The 17421-nt window shown below is 37.7% G+C and overlaps 1 protein-coding gene across 2 annotated transcripts in view; it reads left to right on the top strand.

Moving 5' to 3' along the window:
* The window catches only part of LOC149418758 (midasin), a 49189-nt gene that overhangs the window by 7656 nt on the left and 24112 nt on the right, over window positions 1–17421 (top strand). For both annotated transcript variants that reach the window (XM_089638988.1, XM_089638987.1), the window contains exons 7-19: window positions 26–4145; window positions 4254–5237; window positions 5325–5708; window positions 6449–6648; window positions 7510–7691; window positions 8075–9881; window positions 9994–10232; window positions 10946–11078; window positions 11182–11944; window positions 12668–13185; window positions 15147–15323; window positions 15457–15890; window positions 16875–17029. In XM_089638988.1, coding sequence (XP_089495114.1) covers window positions 26–4145; window positions 4254–5237; window positions 5325–5708; window positions 6449–6648; window positions 7510–7691; window positions 8075–9881; window positions 9994–10232; window positions 10946–11078; window positions 11182–11944; window positions 12668–13185; window positions 15147–15323; window positions 15457–15890; window positions 16875–17029 — 10096 coding nt within the window. The remainder of the gene's footprint in view (window positions 1–25; window positions 4146–4253; window positions 5238–5324; window positions 5709–6448; window positions 6649–7509; window positions 7692–8074; window positions 9882–9993; window positions 10233–10945; window positions 11079–11181; window positions 11945–12667; window positions 13186–15146; window positions 15324–15456; window positions 15891–16874; window positions 17030–17421) is intronic.

The raw sequence follows: 17421 nt of genomic DNA, 5'->3' as shown, positions 1-17421 counted from the left end.
AATCATTTGTTCATATTTGTTACAGAACAATTAACACAGTCAGCGGACAACAGAAGCACAATTCAAATGCGAGTGCATTGCTTCAGAAACATTGGGCTCAAATCAACGTAGAGCCGCTGTCGAGACTGGAACTGGTCAGTGTTGTGGAAGCATTGTTTCCCGCACTTAAGACTATCTCTTCTAGAATGGTGGATGTCTTCATGCTGTTCTCCGTAGGTAGCCATCAGTCATCCCTTCACAGTATTGAGAATGAAGAAAACTACGCCCCGCTTGTGAAAACTTTAGTATCTGAAAGTTCAGATTTGTTGTCGTTGAGAAGTGGTCGCTTGATATCCACCAGGGACTTAATTAAATGGTGCTCTAGAGCTGTTATCAACTTCGATGTTGCCAGCCATGGTTCAGCACTGAAGGTGCTACAAGATGCTATTGATATCTTTGCTTGTTCCGTCCCCGAGCGGGAGGCAAGAATCCCGTTAGCCAAGGCCATTGGAGCATATTTAGGGATAGTAGAGACAAAAGCCGAATATTATTGCAATACATACAAGCCAACTGTCAGCTTACAGCCTAGTGCGATGCATATTGGAAGGGCGATTGTCACAAGAAAAGAAATTCCAATATCTGCAATCAGTTTGCAGGGAAAAAAGGTAACATTTTCTTTTACTCGACCATCAACCTGCCTCTTGGAAAGAATAGCTTGTTGCGTTAATTCAAATGAACCCGTGCTACTCGTGGGAGAGACGGGCACAGGAAAAACGTCTTCTATTCAATACCTGGCTAAGGAAACTGGTAATGAACTGGTCGTCATTAATATGAATCAGCAATCTGATTCTGCCGATCTTTTGGGAGGATATAAACCCGTGGATTTGAAATACATCATGTTACCTATTAGAAAGGAATTCGAAACATTATTCCGAAGTTATTACGACGTCATGAAAAATGCAAAGTTCTTAGAATACATCGCCGTGACTTTTGAGGCAAGTGACTGGAAAACATTGATTATTTTAATGAAGCAAAGTCAAAAAGCAGCAATGAAAAGATTGTCTAATACTAATGTGGAAGAAATGATTAAATCAGGGAAATCAAACGCAACAGATCCTAAAACCGAACAGGAGAAAACAAGATTGCTGAACAAATGGGTCAACTTCGGGATTAAACTGTCAAAGTTAGAACTACAGGTCAAATCTCAAACCTCTATGGCGTTTTCTTTCATAGAAGGATCTTTGGTGAGAGCATTGCGAAAAGGCTACTGGGTCTTGCTCGATGAGATCAACTTGGCATCTGCCGAGACCTTAGAATGCCTATCTGGTCTGCTGGAAGGAGGGGACAGTTCCATCAGCCTCCTGGAGCGGGGTGATGATCAGGCCATAGAGAGACATGCTAACTTTACTCTATTTGCCTGCATGAATCCGGCTACTGATGTTGGTAAACGAGATTTACCAGCCGGATTGAGGAATCGATTTACCGAGTTCTTTGTCGATGAATTAACTGATAAAAATGACCTCTTGCTTTTAGTTGGTGACTATCTAAAAGATTTGTCAGTTCCACATTCTATAATGGAGTCGATTTATAAATTTTATATGAATATAAGGAAAGAAGCGAAGATTAATCTGATGGATGGAACGGGCCAGTCTCCGCACTTCTCCCTGAGAACACTTTGCCGAGCTCTCTCAGCCGCCCCTAGTGCGCAGTGCGGAACTGTGACACGCTCTCTGTACGAAACTGCATGCCTCAGCTTCCTCACACAGCTCGACAGCTCATCTCATTCCAAGGTGCAGGCTCAGATAGCCAAGGCTGTACTTGGAAATAAAAACTTAAAAAGCGTCCTCAATCAACCCATTCCTGAACCTAAATCAAATAAAAAACAGGTATTTATACCCTTTGAAGGATATTGGGTCGGCCAAGGACAGCTGAAACCCATAATTCCGAGTGATTACGTTTTGACTCCCTCGGTTAGGAAAAATCTTAAGGATTTAGTGCGAATCATATCTCTGGCTAAACTACCAATTCTGCTCCAAGGAGATACGTCAGTGGGAAAAACATCTCTAATTACATATATTGCCAAGGTTTCTGGAAACCATTGTGTTCGAATTAATAACCATCAACACACAGATTTGCAAGAGTACGTCGGTTCATACGCTACAGATTCAAGCGGCAAGTTAGTATTCAGAGAAGGAGTCCTCGTAGAAGCTATGCGGAAAGGACACTGGATTATACTTGATGAACTCAACTTAGCTCCCAGTGACGTATTAGAAGCTCTCAACAGAGTTTTGGATGACAACAGAGAATTGTATATTCCCGAGACACAACAACTTGTGAAAGCCGATCCAAACTTCATGTTATTCGCTACTCAAAATCCTCCAGGACTTTACGGGGGTAGGAAGCTTCTATCTCGTGCATTCAGAAATCGGTTTGTTGAACTTCATTTTGATGAAATACCCAGACCTGAATTGGAAACTATTATGCATCAAAGATGCCATATGCCCCCTTCATATTGCAAGAAAGTAATTGCTGTAATGGCGGAACTTCAAGCCCGAAGGAGGGGTTCGGCTGCGGTGCAAGGTAAAGAAGGGTTCATAACTCTACGAGACCTGTTCAGGTGGGGGCAGCGCTACAAAGCCGCTTCCGATGCCAACACGGCCACTGGCAAATACTACGATTGGGATCAGCACATTGCCGATGAGGGGTACCTTGTTTTGGCCGGAAGAGTTCGCCAATTAGAGGAACGAGTTATCATTCAAGAAGTATTACAAAAACACATCAAGCGGACTGTAGATCCTGAAAATTTGTTCTCGCTTTCTGACAAAACTTCATCAGTTACTCGAGCTATCTTGGAAGTTTTGCTGAGTACTAAAATTGAAGAGTTCAAGCACGTTGTATGGACTTTCAATATGAGGAGATTAGCAGTTTTAATAGGAAAGTCATTCATCTTCAAGGAACCTGTTCTCTTAGTAGGAGAAACTGGTTGCGGAAAGACTACCGTCTGTCAAGTTTTAGCAGTATTAAATAAGTGTCGATTACTCTCTGTCAACTGTCACATGCATACCGAGGGTGCTGACTTCCTCGGTGGCTTGAGGCCTGTGAGACACTATAATGATGACGGGAAACTATTTGAATGGGTCGACGGGCCATTGATTGATGCCATGAAAACTGGTCAAATGTTTTTGGCAGATGAGATATCTCTCGCCGACGATAGTGTTCTAGAAAGGCTTAACTCCTTATTGGAACCTGAACGGCAATTACTACTGGCAGAAAAAGGTTTAGACATGGCGGACAATTCGTCATGCATTATCACAGCTCACGAAGGCTTTCATTTTATCGGTACCATGAATCCCGGAGGTGACTACGGAAAGAAAGAACTGTCACCTGCCTTAAGAAATAGGTTTACTGAAATCTGGTGTGACCATATTAGCACACGAGATGACCTCCTGGCTGTCCTCGAACAGAGTGTGGTTCCCGGGGTGATTCTTGGCACATCCAACGATGGCACATCTGGAGTTGGCAATAACATCCTGGACTTTGTTTACTGGTTCAAGACCACCAAGGTGGGTGAGAGGTTCCCTTGCAGTATAAGAGATCTACTATCCTGGGTTCATTTCATCAATGTCACTGTTGAGAATAGTAATCTTGATGTGTGTGAAGCCTTTGTCCATGGTGCCAGTCTTATATTCCTGGACTGTTTTGGTACTGGAATCTCGGGGGCGGAAAGTCTGGAGGTTTTGAATGAGATCCGTACAAGAGCAATCAACTTCTTGCTGAATCAAATTATTGGACAAGGCTCTACACGGGCAAAAAGCCTTAGAAAACTATTAATTGATAAAAATGTGAAGCTTTTAGCCAAAAAGGTAGATGGGAAATTTGGAATTGATCCATTTTTCATCCCGTGCGGTATTTCTTCTCAAAACGGGCATACGACAAATGATGTTAGTAATGGAACAAGTTTTCCAGCTTTAGAAAAGGATCCCGTGAACTTTAGTTTCACTGCACCAACAACAGGAGTGAATACAATGAGACTTCTGAGAGGACTGCAGCTGAACAAAGCCATTTTACTGGAAGGAAGCCCTGGTGTTGGCAAAACTAGTTTAGTTACTGCTCTGGCAAAGACATCTGGGCATAAAATTTTAAGAATTAATCTCAGTGACCAAACTGTAAGTATTCTAAAAATAAATACAATGTACATACATTTAGTAATAACATTGCCTCATACATTTTTTTTTTACATTACAAATTAATACTTATTATTTTCCCTTTTTCAGGATATTAGTGATCTCTTTGGTGCAGACTTGCCTACTCCCGAAGGGACATTTGCCTGGCAAGAAGGAGCTTTCTTAACAGCTCTTCAAAATGGAGACTGGATCTTACTGGATGAACTCAATCTTGCCCCACAGCCTGTATTGGAAGGTTTGAATGCTTGTCTCGATCACAGGGGTGAAATTTTCATACCGGAACTCGGTAAATCTTTCAAAGTGAAGAAAGAAACTAGGATATTTGCTTGTCAAAATCCATTACGTCAAGGAGGATCTCGAAGAGGTTTACCTAAATCATTCCTTAACAGATTTACGCAGGTTTATGTTGATACTCTGTTAGCCGAAGATCTTCTCTTCATAACAACATCGCAATACCCGCTGATATCCCAGCAAATCTTGCAAAATATGATTAAAATGAACTCGCGGATACTGCACGAAACGTCAGAACTATTGCTATGGGGACACCGAGGAAGCCCCTGGGAATTAAATCTGAGAGACATTCAGCGGTGGTGTGATGGGATTACACGTGATATGGAAGGCACGAGCAACCTCGATACTACAGATCTGATGAACCCGGGAAAGTTTGCACAGTTGCTGTACATTAACAGAATGAGAACAGCTTTTGACAAAGAACGAGTGAAATCTATCTATCAAGATTTCTTTTGCCCTCAATATCCACTGAGTAATGAACATCCAGCATTTTATATAACCGAGGATCATATTCACGTGGGCAATGTTACGATTGCAAGAGATTCGAGCGGTGTTTATAAGACTACTAATCAAGACTTGTTGATTTTACGAAATCAGCTGCCTGTCTTGAAATCCTTGATTCAGTGTATCAACATGAATTGGTTAGCCATACTGGTCGGTCCGACATCTACTGGGAAGAATAGCTGTGTCCAAGTACTAGCACAGCTTATTGGTAAAGAATTGAGTGTTTTGCCAGTGGTGTCGGCAATGGACACATCAGACTTACTCGGTGGATTTGAACAGGTAACAAACCTTCAACCTTTCATACCTTATACATTTTTAACTTTCCCTTTCTGTTCATTTTACAAATGTTTTGCGTTTCCATTTTAGGCTGATTACAACCGTCACCTCGAGGAAATTTCCTCAAAGGTGGAAAATATTGTAATGATGTCATATCAGAAACTCTTACTGACCAACAAGTTTAAAGAGGCTGTCAAAATACTGCATCAGTGGGAGTCCTTCAAATTCATGAGCTTCGCAGTTTCTAATATTGAGCATACGATGGAAGAAGAAACTAAACTGTTTGGCCGGAAGCAGAAGCAATTGCAGGAGATTTTGGCTTCCCTGCTGACCACCGGCCAAGAAGACCACCACTTGAAGGACACCATTGACACAATGTCTTTGAGATTGGACCACCTTCATGAGATGGTCTTGAAAGAGGGTAGTATCAATGCTGGAGGGAAGTTTGAGTGGGTCGATTCTCTACTAGTCAAGGTAAAATTTTCCTTATCTTTTGAAACTCTGTAGAACCCCGTTAATTTAAACCCTGATATTTCGTAGTTTGAAATCTTCATGAACTGCAAGCCTCCCAGGCAGCACCTATCATCAACCTGACTAATATTGTTTTTTTATATAACAATATCTTAGACAAATTTATTTTGGCAGAGTTACGCTTTCCTGTTTTAATTATTAACTATTGCACATCCCAATGTACCATTGATTACTTAACATTTTCACCACATTCCTCATGTACATAGGATGACAGGTATGCGTGGCACTTTTTGTGACATTCATACATTTTCTATGATTACAAAAACATGAATGCGCATAGTGGTGTATAGGCTAGTATGATTAATTTTATTTTTTATTTACTAGCTGAAGCACCCAGTGTTGCCCCTGATTTGTTTTGCTTTAAATGCCTGGGGAGGGGGGGAAGGGAAGGGGTGGGTGGGGGTGGTTTTTAGAAATTTCATGTAGACGGTGACCTTCTTGGTTAGTTTCATTCACAAAAAGTGCTGAAAGTAAATTTATAATAAATAAATTATCAATATTTTTCACTAAAAATCAAAAGAATAATGTATAATTGTGTTGATATTTAAGATAAAAGGTATATTCAAAGTGTTGCAAACAGTTTCTCGTGACTGCAGATTTGTAGAGTGGGTTTTGCAAGTCGACAACCAATATGTATAATACGTATACATACATGTTTTTAATGAATTTATCTCTAATTCCAGTGCTTGCTCAATGGAAATTGGCTACTGGTGGATAATGTGAATTTGTGTTCATCCGCTGTTCTGGATCGCCTCAACGGTCTTCTGGAGCCCAATGGAGTCCTGAGTATTCCCGAGAGAGGGGGCTCAATCAATGAAATCAGGCCCCATCCGGACTTCAGGATGTTCTTTACGATGGATCCCCGAAGTGGAGAAATTTCTAGGTAAGGAAATATTAATTTATTTGTTGCATTAATTCATTTGCATCCACTCAATGCCACCAAACGATCTATTTTTTATTATTTTTTGGAATAACTTTTATTGAGTAAAACCTCAAATTATAATATTTAAATATTGAAGACAATATTAGTGATTTTTAAACGAAAATCTGAAACAGAAAAATCAGAAAAGGAAACGGTCACATCTGGGACTCGAACCCAGGACCCTTGTCTTTCCGGGACAATGCTCTACCAACTGCGCTAATGGGACCCCATCCTCCTCGGTCACTTTTAACTGTATCATACTTCGAATAAGAACTACCAACATTGTCTTCATTTTTTCACCGCACATTTTTATTGGCAACTGTCTTTATGTATGATCGCAAGATTCAACCCGAACTAAATGCAATCCTAGACAGCGTCTTTTTTAGATAAACCTATCTTATTGTTTTTATTTTTAATGTGCGACATCTATTGACTTTTTCTAAGATTTTTAGATCTATTTTTTCTTAATAATATTTCTTTCTGAGTTGCATTCTGTCTCTTTTAGAATTAATGAAGTTTGCACATTGAAACATAATTTAATGATGAATGTATTAAGTTTAAAGTCCTGGTAATTTTATAATATGGTGTTTATATACATAATTTGAATCTGGACTTATGTCCAGAACGTTCCAGGATACATGTGAGTCAAATACTTGAATTTCGCCATGCCAAACGTTGGAAATAACAGAAGAGTATATTTTAAGCAAAGTCAGGACAAAGTCGTGCGGCAATCTGTGGAGAAATGTCTTTTTATTTGGGTTTTTCTCCAGTAATTTCTGATAAATAAATAGAGTTCGGTAATAATAATGTGTTTTATTCCAGGGCTATGCGTAATCGTGGTGTGGAGATTTACATAGTTGGTCCTGAAGAGACTTTCAACTCCACTCTTACTGAGATAGTTCCAGCCCTGGACATGTCCGCGATGCTCACCTCAACAGGGCTGCCGGCGTCATATCATAAACTGTTTGTTGCGGCTCATGACAAGATGTGCTCATTCATTCAGAGTAAGTCCAGGGGCGTTCTGTCTGCATTAACCATCCTGTAGTTATTGATTCAAATACCTGTGGGCTCCATCCCTAGTAAATTCTCTCCAGTCCTCGGGTTTTTTCACACTGTTCCAATCTTCTTTTGTGCAGTCACCCTGAGCGCTTCTGATACGGCACGCATTTGGTCATGATTTTTGGTGTTTTTTTTTTTTCTTGATTCTTGTCAGAGTTGGGTGTACAATTGCTCAACAAGATTTTTTTGTATTCTTTTGCATGATTTTGATTTAATGAGAGTTTGGCAAGTTTTGACAACAAGTTGGCAGGAACATTTCCAATAATCTCATACATTCCTCAAACTCTGTAACAAACTTTGTAACTTATACCCAATTATTTTGTTGCAGGTTTTGAAAAGCCATCGCAGTGCCACTTGCTACAAACTGCTTTCCTGACAAACCAACAGGTCCTGAGGGGAGAACACGTCATCAGTGCTATCATCAAGAGCTTCTCCGATGTTTACATCAAATCCCGCACCCCTTCGGACTTCCTGGGGGGGAATCAGGGCATGGCCGAATTCAAGAATGAAATGTTCAACGCCTTAGAGACACTTATCAAAAACAGTATTTTAAAGTATTCCAACCAGGCTTATTGTGACCTTTTAGCTTCGCATACATATTTTGCAGTCAAACTACAAAGGAATTCTTTATTGGAGAATGTGAGACAACAAGCATTATTTCTGAATATATCTGCCAAAGCATTTTCGAAAGAACATGGTGATTCATTGAAAATGTCTCTGTTTCTATATTACTTCTACCATCTGAGCAGTAAAACTGATTTGAATATTAGAAATGAATATGTAATTCATTTGCTTTCCAATGATTATTGTTCTTTACCAGAGAACGAGAAGTCTTGGTTATTGTCTTTGAACAAAAGTTTGCACAGTACTGTGTTGAGTAGGCATGTTGACAATGGGAAATATCCATGGGACATCAGATTCCTACCTGAGATAAACAGCATCAGCGAAAAGTCCCAAGTGAGTCATTGTAACAAGTTGTCCATTTGCTTGTATTATTTGGCTGTCAAAAGTACCCAGGAAATTAGTGCCAAGAGTACCAACGGATCAATGACTGCGTTGGATTATTCCGCCAAAGTTTCATCAGGAAGTCTGTCAGACTTCTCTGATATGCCCGTTTTAAAACACTGTTCTGCATTCATCACCGTCCTGGATGTAACTATCATGCAAACACTATCCAATGAAAATGTAACTCTAACCGACGATGATTGGTGCAATTTCATTTTGCTTTTCAACTGGCGAACTAGATTTTACAGAATATGTAGCGAACCTCTCTTGACAACTACTATTAAGAACTCTAAAAAGACTATGGCTCTAAGAGAGGACATCATTATAAACATGAATATACATTACAAATGGCTTTCCAAGTTTTTGATTGAGAAACTTAGTGTTGTCGGTGGAAGTAATGATTTGTTTGTGGAGTTGTACAAACTTATGGAAATAATTGACAAAGGTATTGTTACACAACATTCCCCACTACGACCGATGAGCAAACACATTAAGAAGTTCATTGGACAACCTACACCTTTCCCTAGTGAAGATGTATACCTATCGTGTTTGACTCGTGATGCAGTCATTGAAAAAACCAACATTTTGACTCATCAAAATCAAACTCTAACCGAGCAAACCATCAAGAATATTCTTGCGGGAAAACATAAATCAATAAAAAATGTGTTTAAAAGCATACAAGATACTTTCAATTTTCCCAGTGAGGATTTGTTAATGAAATTGAAGGAAGTTTCATCCTGCGATGAAGACATTGTTGAAATAATTGATCTTCAAGAAGTAAATCCACTTGAAGAAAATACCGATACAGGCAAGACTAACCAACCAGATGTTGATAACTTTGGCTACCAGGTTCAACTGTGGCCCATAAAGGAATATTTGGTTATAAAAGTGGCCAATATTTTCAAGACGCACTTATTCAAGCAACTACTGGAACAGTTCAAGAAAACAACTTATGGCCATGGGGAAGAGAATGATTCCGGCAATATGTCTGTTGTTTCTACAAATTTGATAAAACACTTGTCAGAAGTTGTCCATTTGATTCCTCTTTTGCCTGTTAAACTAAACAGCTTGCTTTCTGACTTGACCATTCTACAAGATAAATCCAACAATAATCTTGAAACTTTCAACAGGTAATTTGGTATAAATTTACATAAATATATTATATTAGTGCTTTACATATGTGTATGTACTTTGTATTAGAAGACTGTTGAATATGTACAACTAAAATTAATGGTTTTCTAGTCTAGTGGAACATTCTTCCGAGCTGTGGGACTTGATGACTGCTTATTTGGAAACGTCTCCTGCCACCAACCCCCTCCGGTGGCTGAAGTGGTCCACCAACGAATTGCTTCCAAAGGACTCCTCCATATTCGAAAAACAAGCGGAGAAATTTGAGACATTCCCTGTTGATTTCCCTCACGTGACTTTGACCACTGTCAAACTAGTCTTACTGAGTGAATTGGATCAGAAAAAAAATAAGAGTAAGTCTGTTTGTGTTTAATATTACATTAAAAAAGAGATTTAACTAAATTCACATTCACGGCCATCTTGATACCTCATTATGTCTTAGCAATATTGAAATAAATGTCCCCAATTCCCATTGTAGCATTTTTCACCTGAGTATATTCAAAAATAATATCGCCTCTTTTAGCCCTCTGACCCAATTGTGTCGATTGTATAATAAGATTGAGTGTGCTGAAGTAGATATTTTCGTCGATAATCTATACATATTCATAGAAAATGTTCTGCTGCTGCTAAATAATATGTTTATATAATTATATTATGTATCACTGTAACTCTCCTAGTATTATTTGTCATTTTACTGAGCTTATGAAACTTCCGATTTTATGTCCGGGTTAAATCTTCCCCATAGGAAAAACTAAACCCTTCCACACACTTTTCCACAAATGATCATCTAGTCAATCAACATTATGCAAGTGCATTAAATAAGCAAAATAAATACAAAACAATACAAGAACAACACGTCAAATCACCAGAGATTGTTTTATATTTCGTTTTGTTTTATATTTCATGTGGCGGATGTAGTTTTACATATAATCGGCAAATATGAGAATGCACATAATATTAATGATTACGAGAAAATATATTAGTTGCTTAGATCATTGCATAAGAATTGCATCCAAAGATAGTTACATTGTAATGGTTTCAATTAATTATTGCAATATAATTTTAGACGTTCCGGAAGATTGTTCTCTTACTCCTTCAACATTGACGGGGTGGCAAGGCAGATCTAAACAGCTAGAAGTTCTCCACTCCTTGCTGTGGAGGAACATGACTCTGATAAATTCTAGCAGCCTCAAAAACCAGTAAGTATTCTTCCATATTTCTTTTCATTTTGATTTTTGATCAAATTATTGATTTTTGAGCTCTATCTTAATATGGAATTACCTAATTTACATTCTTTTTCAGTCTTTCAGATGCCCAAACCATTATAACAAATTTCGAAAGAATGGTGTTGTGTTTGGAATGTGCTCTATCAAGAAAAGACGACATTCCACCTACTTTGCAAAACACTATAACCGACACTGTCCAAAATTGCGTAAAAAAAATTAACGAGGCTTATGAAAGAAAGAGTAAATTTTGCACGCGAGAAATGAATAAAATCAAAACTCATGTAATCGAATGTCTTACGGAGTGCACCAATCTCGTTGGAGAACTAAAGGAGATGTTAGCAGAAGGAAATACAAATATGGGTGACCATAATAAAAGGTTTGCAGACAAAATGAAGTTGACTCTTCTGACTGGTGAAGCGTGGATAAGGTTTGCCTCTTGTAACGTGACCTTGTTGTCTGAGATTGGATCAATGGATCCCGTTAAAAAGAATAGCTTGAAATTAGAGTACATCAAAGAAGACATACATTCCATTGAAAACTTGCTAGATCTCAATCTGTTGCACGGTGTAATACAAGGCACTGTTCTCGTGTCCAAAGAAGAAACTGAAATCATTATGTCTTGGAATAACGGCCAAGAAATCATTCCCAGGAACTATCAGCTGGACAACTCTGAAGAGAGGCTGTTGGACAAGGATAGCCTTTATAAGAAATTATCTACGGGCCATCCTCACTGCTCCAATCTCATTTTAAATGAACAGTTGACTAAGGAAAAGGTCAACACTCTTGCTAAAGGTTTTACATACAGGCCGACTGAGCCAACCTTTATTAACCTTTCTAAGGTAATGATCAATTTTTTAAATTACTTATGTTCATAATGATATATCGTGCCGTAATTATTACAACAAGGTACATGTAATTCAACTCAACCCCTTGACGTTTGGATGCAAATTAAAATTTTTAAAAATATATTTTTGTAAAGCTTCAGTACATCCCACTTCTAAAAAAATACATACCGGTGATTAAAAAAAAAATCAAATGTTGTTTTGGCTTCCCTGTAAATTCGCAAAATGCAGATTCGACAGTATTCGTAGGGACCGCCGACAAGTATATTAATGTTGACATGATAAAGTGTAAATATACCTAAATCGCGAATCTAATTTTAGACAGTTTACTTTTATAAATACTAGCGTACTGATTCCAGGTGAAAATTATTAACTTTCGATACTAACGGTGTACACAAATACTTTGCCTGTAACTCTGAAATCAGCGTTTTCCAGTTACACACAAAACTAACTTTATTTCCTCACCCACATATTATATGTGTGTAGCATTATATGTGGGCAGAGTACATAGTACATAATATATGTTTGTGGCACACAAGGGCATGGAAATAAAGGTATGGTTTTTATGTGTAACTCGAAAATGCTAATTCGGAATTACCTAGTTGTAGTAATTACCCCCTCGATATCGTTGTAAATGTGTGTTTTTTTAATAGCTTTTAGCTTTATTAAATTTAGTTAGTTATTCTTTCCTATTTCTAATTTATGTATTTCTTTCCACAGGAATATGTTCATTTTGTGAATTCTTTGGCCTCCCCCAGTGTAGTAATGAAGCACCATAACAACTTGTCAATTCTGTCTAAAAAACTACTGTCAATAATTAAATCCAATCACTACGATTCTGACGTAACAATATTAGTGAACAAAGCGACTGACGCAGTGCGAGAGTGTTCCACGTGGCAATACTCTGTAAAGAGTTTCTACATAAAAATAAAGAAACAATTTGCTTCCACCTTCCCCGATTTGACGAAACCATTCCTGAATGTCATCACCCAGCTCTACTACGGCCTCGGCTTGATTAAGAACTCCATTGTCAGAATGATTGTGATGATTAAGCACGGTAAAGGGCGCTCGCAGTCCATCAGCCTGTGGACAGAAGATTTGGTCAGGTTCCCTGTTATCAACGGGAGAACTGACAAATTGATGAACATGATTGACTTCCTTACTTCAAAGTCATTATCTGATTTTTTCAAGACTTTCAACACAGAGGATCTGCAAATGGACAAATCTGAATGTTTTAGGTAAGGATCAATTATATTAACCTTATTTTTAATTCAAGAACATCCAAGTTCGCATATGCGTATGGCATCTTAGACAATTTTTTTATGATAATAATCTCCTTTACAGCGCAAACAATGCGTCTTTGGAATAAACCCCGTCTGATATAAGGGGAGCCCCGAACTGAAGATGATTTTTTATTATTAAAAAAAACAAGTCCAAATAAAAGATGTATTAACCCATTGGCCTCCGAATTGTTTTGTACCGAAGTTTTAAATCTGCAGTGGTGTACTAAATCTTACATAACTTTTAAACTAAACATGCAAACGAAACAATTATTTTAAATTTACTCGTTCATTGAATTAAGGTATGCAAAAAATATATGCAGTTTTTTAAAAAATAATAATAATATGATTAAACGAGGATATAAAAATATTTTTTTTATAAAAACCTTTTTTTTTCTTCTTTTTTTTATAATTGGATTAAGAAAAGTTTTACATTAATCATACTTATGACCATAATATATTTTATTTCAATTTGGGCTGATGTTAGCCGCCCACCACGCATTTTACGAACAAGCTTGTCAATTCCCGAACCACACGCTATTTAAAAAAAAATTCAATGACGCTGAAATATAACAAAATTTCAATCGTAAATATCAGGAAAAAACTGTACCAACGGAGTCCTGCCAATTACTACGAAATGAATGCTTAATTATCTACAGACCGATTGGCATTTAAAATTTTAAACACAGACGTCAATAATGTATCCCTTTTTCGTTTTTAAGCCGACGACACCAGACCCGCTGGGACGGCGTCGTTTGAGGCCAATGGGTTAACACATTTCGGCTGGGTATTTTTTGCGCTGGCTCTACTCTGTCTCCGGGCTAAAATAAAAGTCCCGCGTGAATATTATTTGAAATGAAACTCAATTAACCTTCTAATATGTTTATTATGGTCCGTCTATTGGTATTTGCCCATATCTGCTTTCTTTAAATACGCCCGACATCTCTGGTCGCTAGTACATAAGAATTGAGTGGGGCAGAACAGAGATAGAGATTCGAATTGAGTTTCACGGTCATAAAAACCCTCATTCCAGGAATTGAGTTATTACAATAACAAAATATGTTATCTAAATACATAATATAATATCCTTTTGTTGAAATACCAATGTAAACGAAAGCCACGAAGATAAATATAAAAAGAAGACTTGCATTACGATTCAATGATTATGTACATATATTTTATTATATATTTTACACATAACATAATATTATAACATTGAATCTAAGTAAGAATCGTGGCTCCCTTATCAGGCACAGGAGCTCCTCTTTTCTGATAAGGTATACATGACCAATTATGAACCTTAATATTTTATTTTGCAAAATATGTATGTATTAATGTAACCCATATGATCTATATTAAAATAATAAAAAATATCTAGTTGGGACCTTTACAAAGAGATTGGCATATAATATTCATATAAAAACATTGAATAATTCCGTCTTTTCTGCCACTGAAATGAGGCCGGCGCAAAAGGTAGAACTACCCTTCCCTGCGTTAAGCACCAATCGACCGAACGGGTAGAATTACCTTTCCCGGCCGAAGTGTGTTAAAACCACTTACGCTCCACTAAGCAATAAGCCCCCCCCCCCTTCACTCTTTAGGTGCAATTATTGTTTTTTCATAGTTTCATGAGAAGTGTCAATAATCCATGGAAAAATAAGTACATAATGATGTTCTTTATTAAGACGATTTGTATGTTTGGTCAAAAGATGCTAAATAAACAAGTTATTTCCAATGTCGATTGAGCAGGTGACAGGGACACGTGTTCTCCAAGTTTCGTACCGGTAGTTAATGCAAGACTTTTCTATGTCTCAGTCTGTATATCGGCACGCACTGAAGGGGTACAGTGTCATGCATAAATGGTTAATGCAATCAAACTGTGCATTAACTAATACATACTTTCTTTTAAATTATTCCAGGATGTTGAAGGTGAGCTTGCAAGAATTGCACTCCGGATGTGTGACCAGAGGGTATCTGGAGAAAGACATGTGGCACACATTCTGTATGATATTAGATGAAGTAGTAGTCACTTGGCAGAAGCAGCAAAAGGAAATAGATAAGAAGAAACAGGAGGAAGATTTAATGTATATCAATAAGTAAGTGTCAGAATCAACATTTTTATTCTTTGTGCAAAAATAAAATTATTCGTGCTGCACGTTTGGGATTATTTAATTAATTTGTGTTTGCCAGGTTACTTACAATAAACTAATGGAATGCTTTGTGTTTAAGAACAAGATGTGATGATAAGACCGAAGAGGAGCAAATAGAGGATGAACTCGTTGAGATGTTCCCGTCATATTCTGACATGGACTTTGGAGACTTCAAGGCCGATCTCCTGGAACAGAGGAAGATCAAGCCAGTCAATGTAAAACCAGCCAAAGACAGCAATGAATTTGTAACATTTGAGGACATAGTTCAAATAGCCACTCTACATTCCGACTTGGTGACATCCTATACTATAAGTGAATGGCTATCAGTGCCGGCCAGTTACAATCTGGACTGCGACTATCTGTCTCCTTTGCTGGAGAGATTCACCACGTTTGAGGGCATCTTGGATCCGATTTCCAGAGGCCTCGGTGAAGAAATTGATGGAAAACTTTTGCCAAGTCTTTTGATCTTGGTAGCTCACGCAAGGGGGTCAGTAAACGGAGAAGATTATTTAGGTATGTTTTACTTTATTTGCAATTAATTGATCTTATTTAACTCTTTGCACGCGGCCGTATCAACTGTTGTTACGGCAAAAAGTTTATTCTCACACACGGCTGTATCAACAGTTGATACGGAAACTTTGACGGCCGATATTCCAGCGCTCTTTCGTCATAAATGTATTTCTTGCTCACTTGGACATTCGTAGAACTATCACGATGCTGACATCTACAAGAATTTCTCAAAAATAAAATTGTATTTCATAAAAAAAGATCGATAATCAAGTGCGCCTCTTCGCGCCTTTTAGTCCTTTAGTTTACATTTTTGTCAACGGATGGCGTTAGTACTAGTATGTCATTCACAACTTTTCATAACTAAAAATGATAAGTGATCATGGTGTCCCACTTGTGTCTATCAACGCAGTGGCCTAAGTACACACACGCCGAGTGAATGGCGGGAACACATTCAAAAGATACGGTACATCTTTGTATGAAATTTAATGTTTTTGTTTTTATAAACATCTTAAGAGTGTTGACACACGAGGATTTGTTTTCATATTGTGGAGAATAATCTGTTCTGTCTATATAGTCTAATAAATCACACCAGAATGCTATAATTTGACATTTAATTGCGTGCATAGGTATTTGAAAATATGTACCGCGTACGGGTATAGATAAAACGGAGCAAATTAACGCGTTCAAAAGGTTAAAGAAAGGATTGACTATATTCACAACTTTACAAGATTTAAAGATTTTAAATTTTGTGTAATGACAAATAAGATGAGTTACGTTAACATCAAAATTTTCATTTAACATTTCCTTATCTTTTGGTTCATCTTTACACGGTGTTTGGAAACTAGTGGTACAAGCGGGAAACTGGTTAATCTACATCACTTGAGCACCTCAAAATACTACTTTTTTTCGATCACACCATTTAGTTATTCTTTTTTTTAAACATTTTTACTCTTATAATATATATTCTTTTTCAAATTGTTTTTCCAGAGCTCAAAAAACAAGGAGCTCCAGATGTGAAACCAAGTTTCTACCACAGTTCCTGGGTGGCAGAGACACGCAAATGTCTGCCAACTATTCGCACTGTTATCAAGGCTACTGAGGAATTACTGAAGCAATGGCCAGATTACCCAACATTGAAAGACGTAAGATTACTTGAATTTTAAAGATACGTTTTGTTATTAGATGAATCGGTGTTTTTAATCGGAGAATACTATTTTTAGTACCCCGCTGTGTGTTGCTGTGGCTCAGTCTGTCTGTGCAGGCAGAGAAACAATAGCGCATGTTGCTGTTACGTCCAACAGATGGCGCTGTTTTTTAAAAAAAAAGCTTGGTTTTACCTGTCACAGGTGTCATCTATATAATATAGGTATATAAAAGCACACGCCTGTTCAAATGCAACGTTGTGTCAAAATTTCAAAGCAATCAGTGAAGATCTTTCTGAGATTTAAGATTTTGAACAAATGAACATTTTTATTTATATAGATACATAATAGACTGCGTCCCTTTATTATACCCTTGGGGTGATTTTGCACAG

The sequence above is a fragment of the Hesperophylax consimilis genome, chromosome 13 (assembly GCF_061612785.1).
Source record: "Hesperophylax consimilis isolate HC1 chromosome 13, BYU_Hcon_1.0, whole genome shotgun sequence".
Taxonomy (NCBI): domain Eukaryota; kingdom Metazoa; phylum Arthropoda; class Insecta; order Trichoptera; family Limnephilidae; genus Hesperophylax; species Hesperophylax consimilis.
The sequence above is the reverse complement of the archived record's forward strand: the minus strand, read 5'-3'. Positions and strand labels throughout refer to the sequence as shown.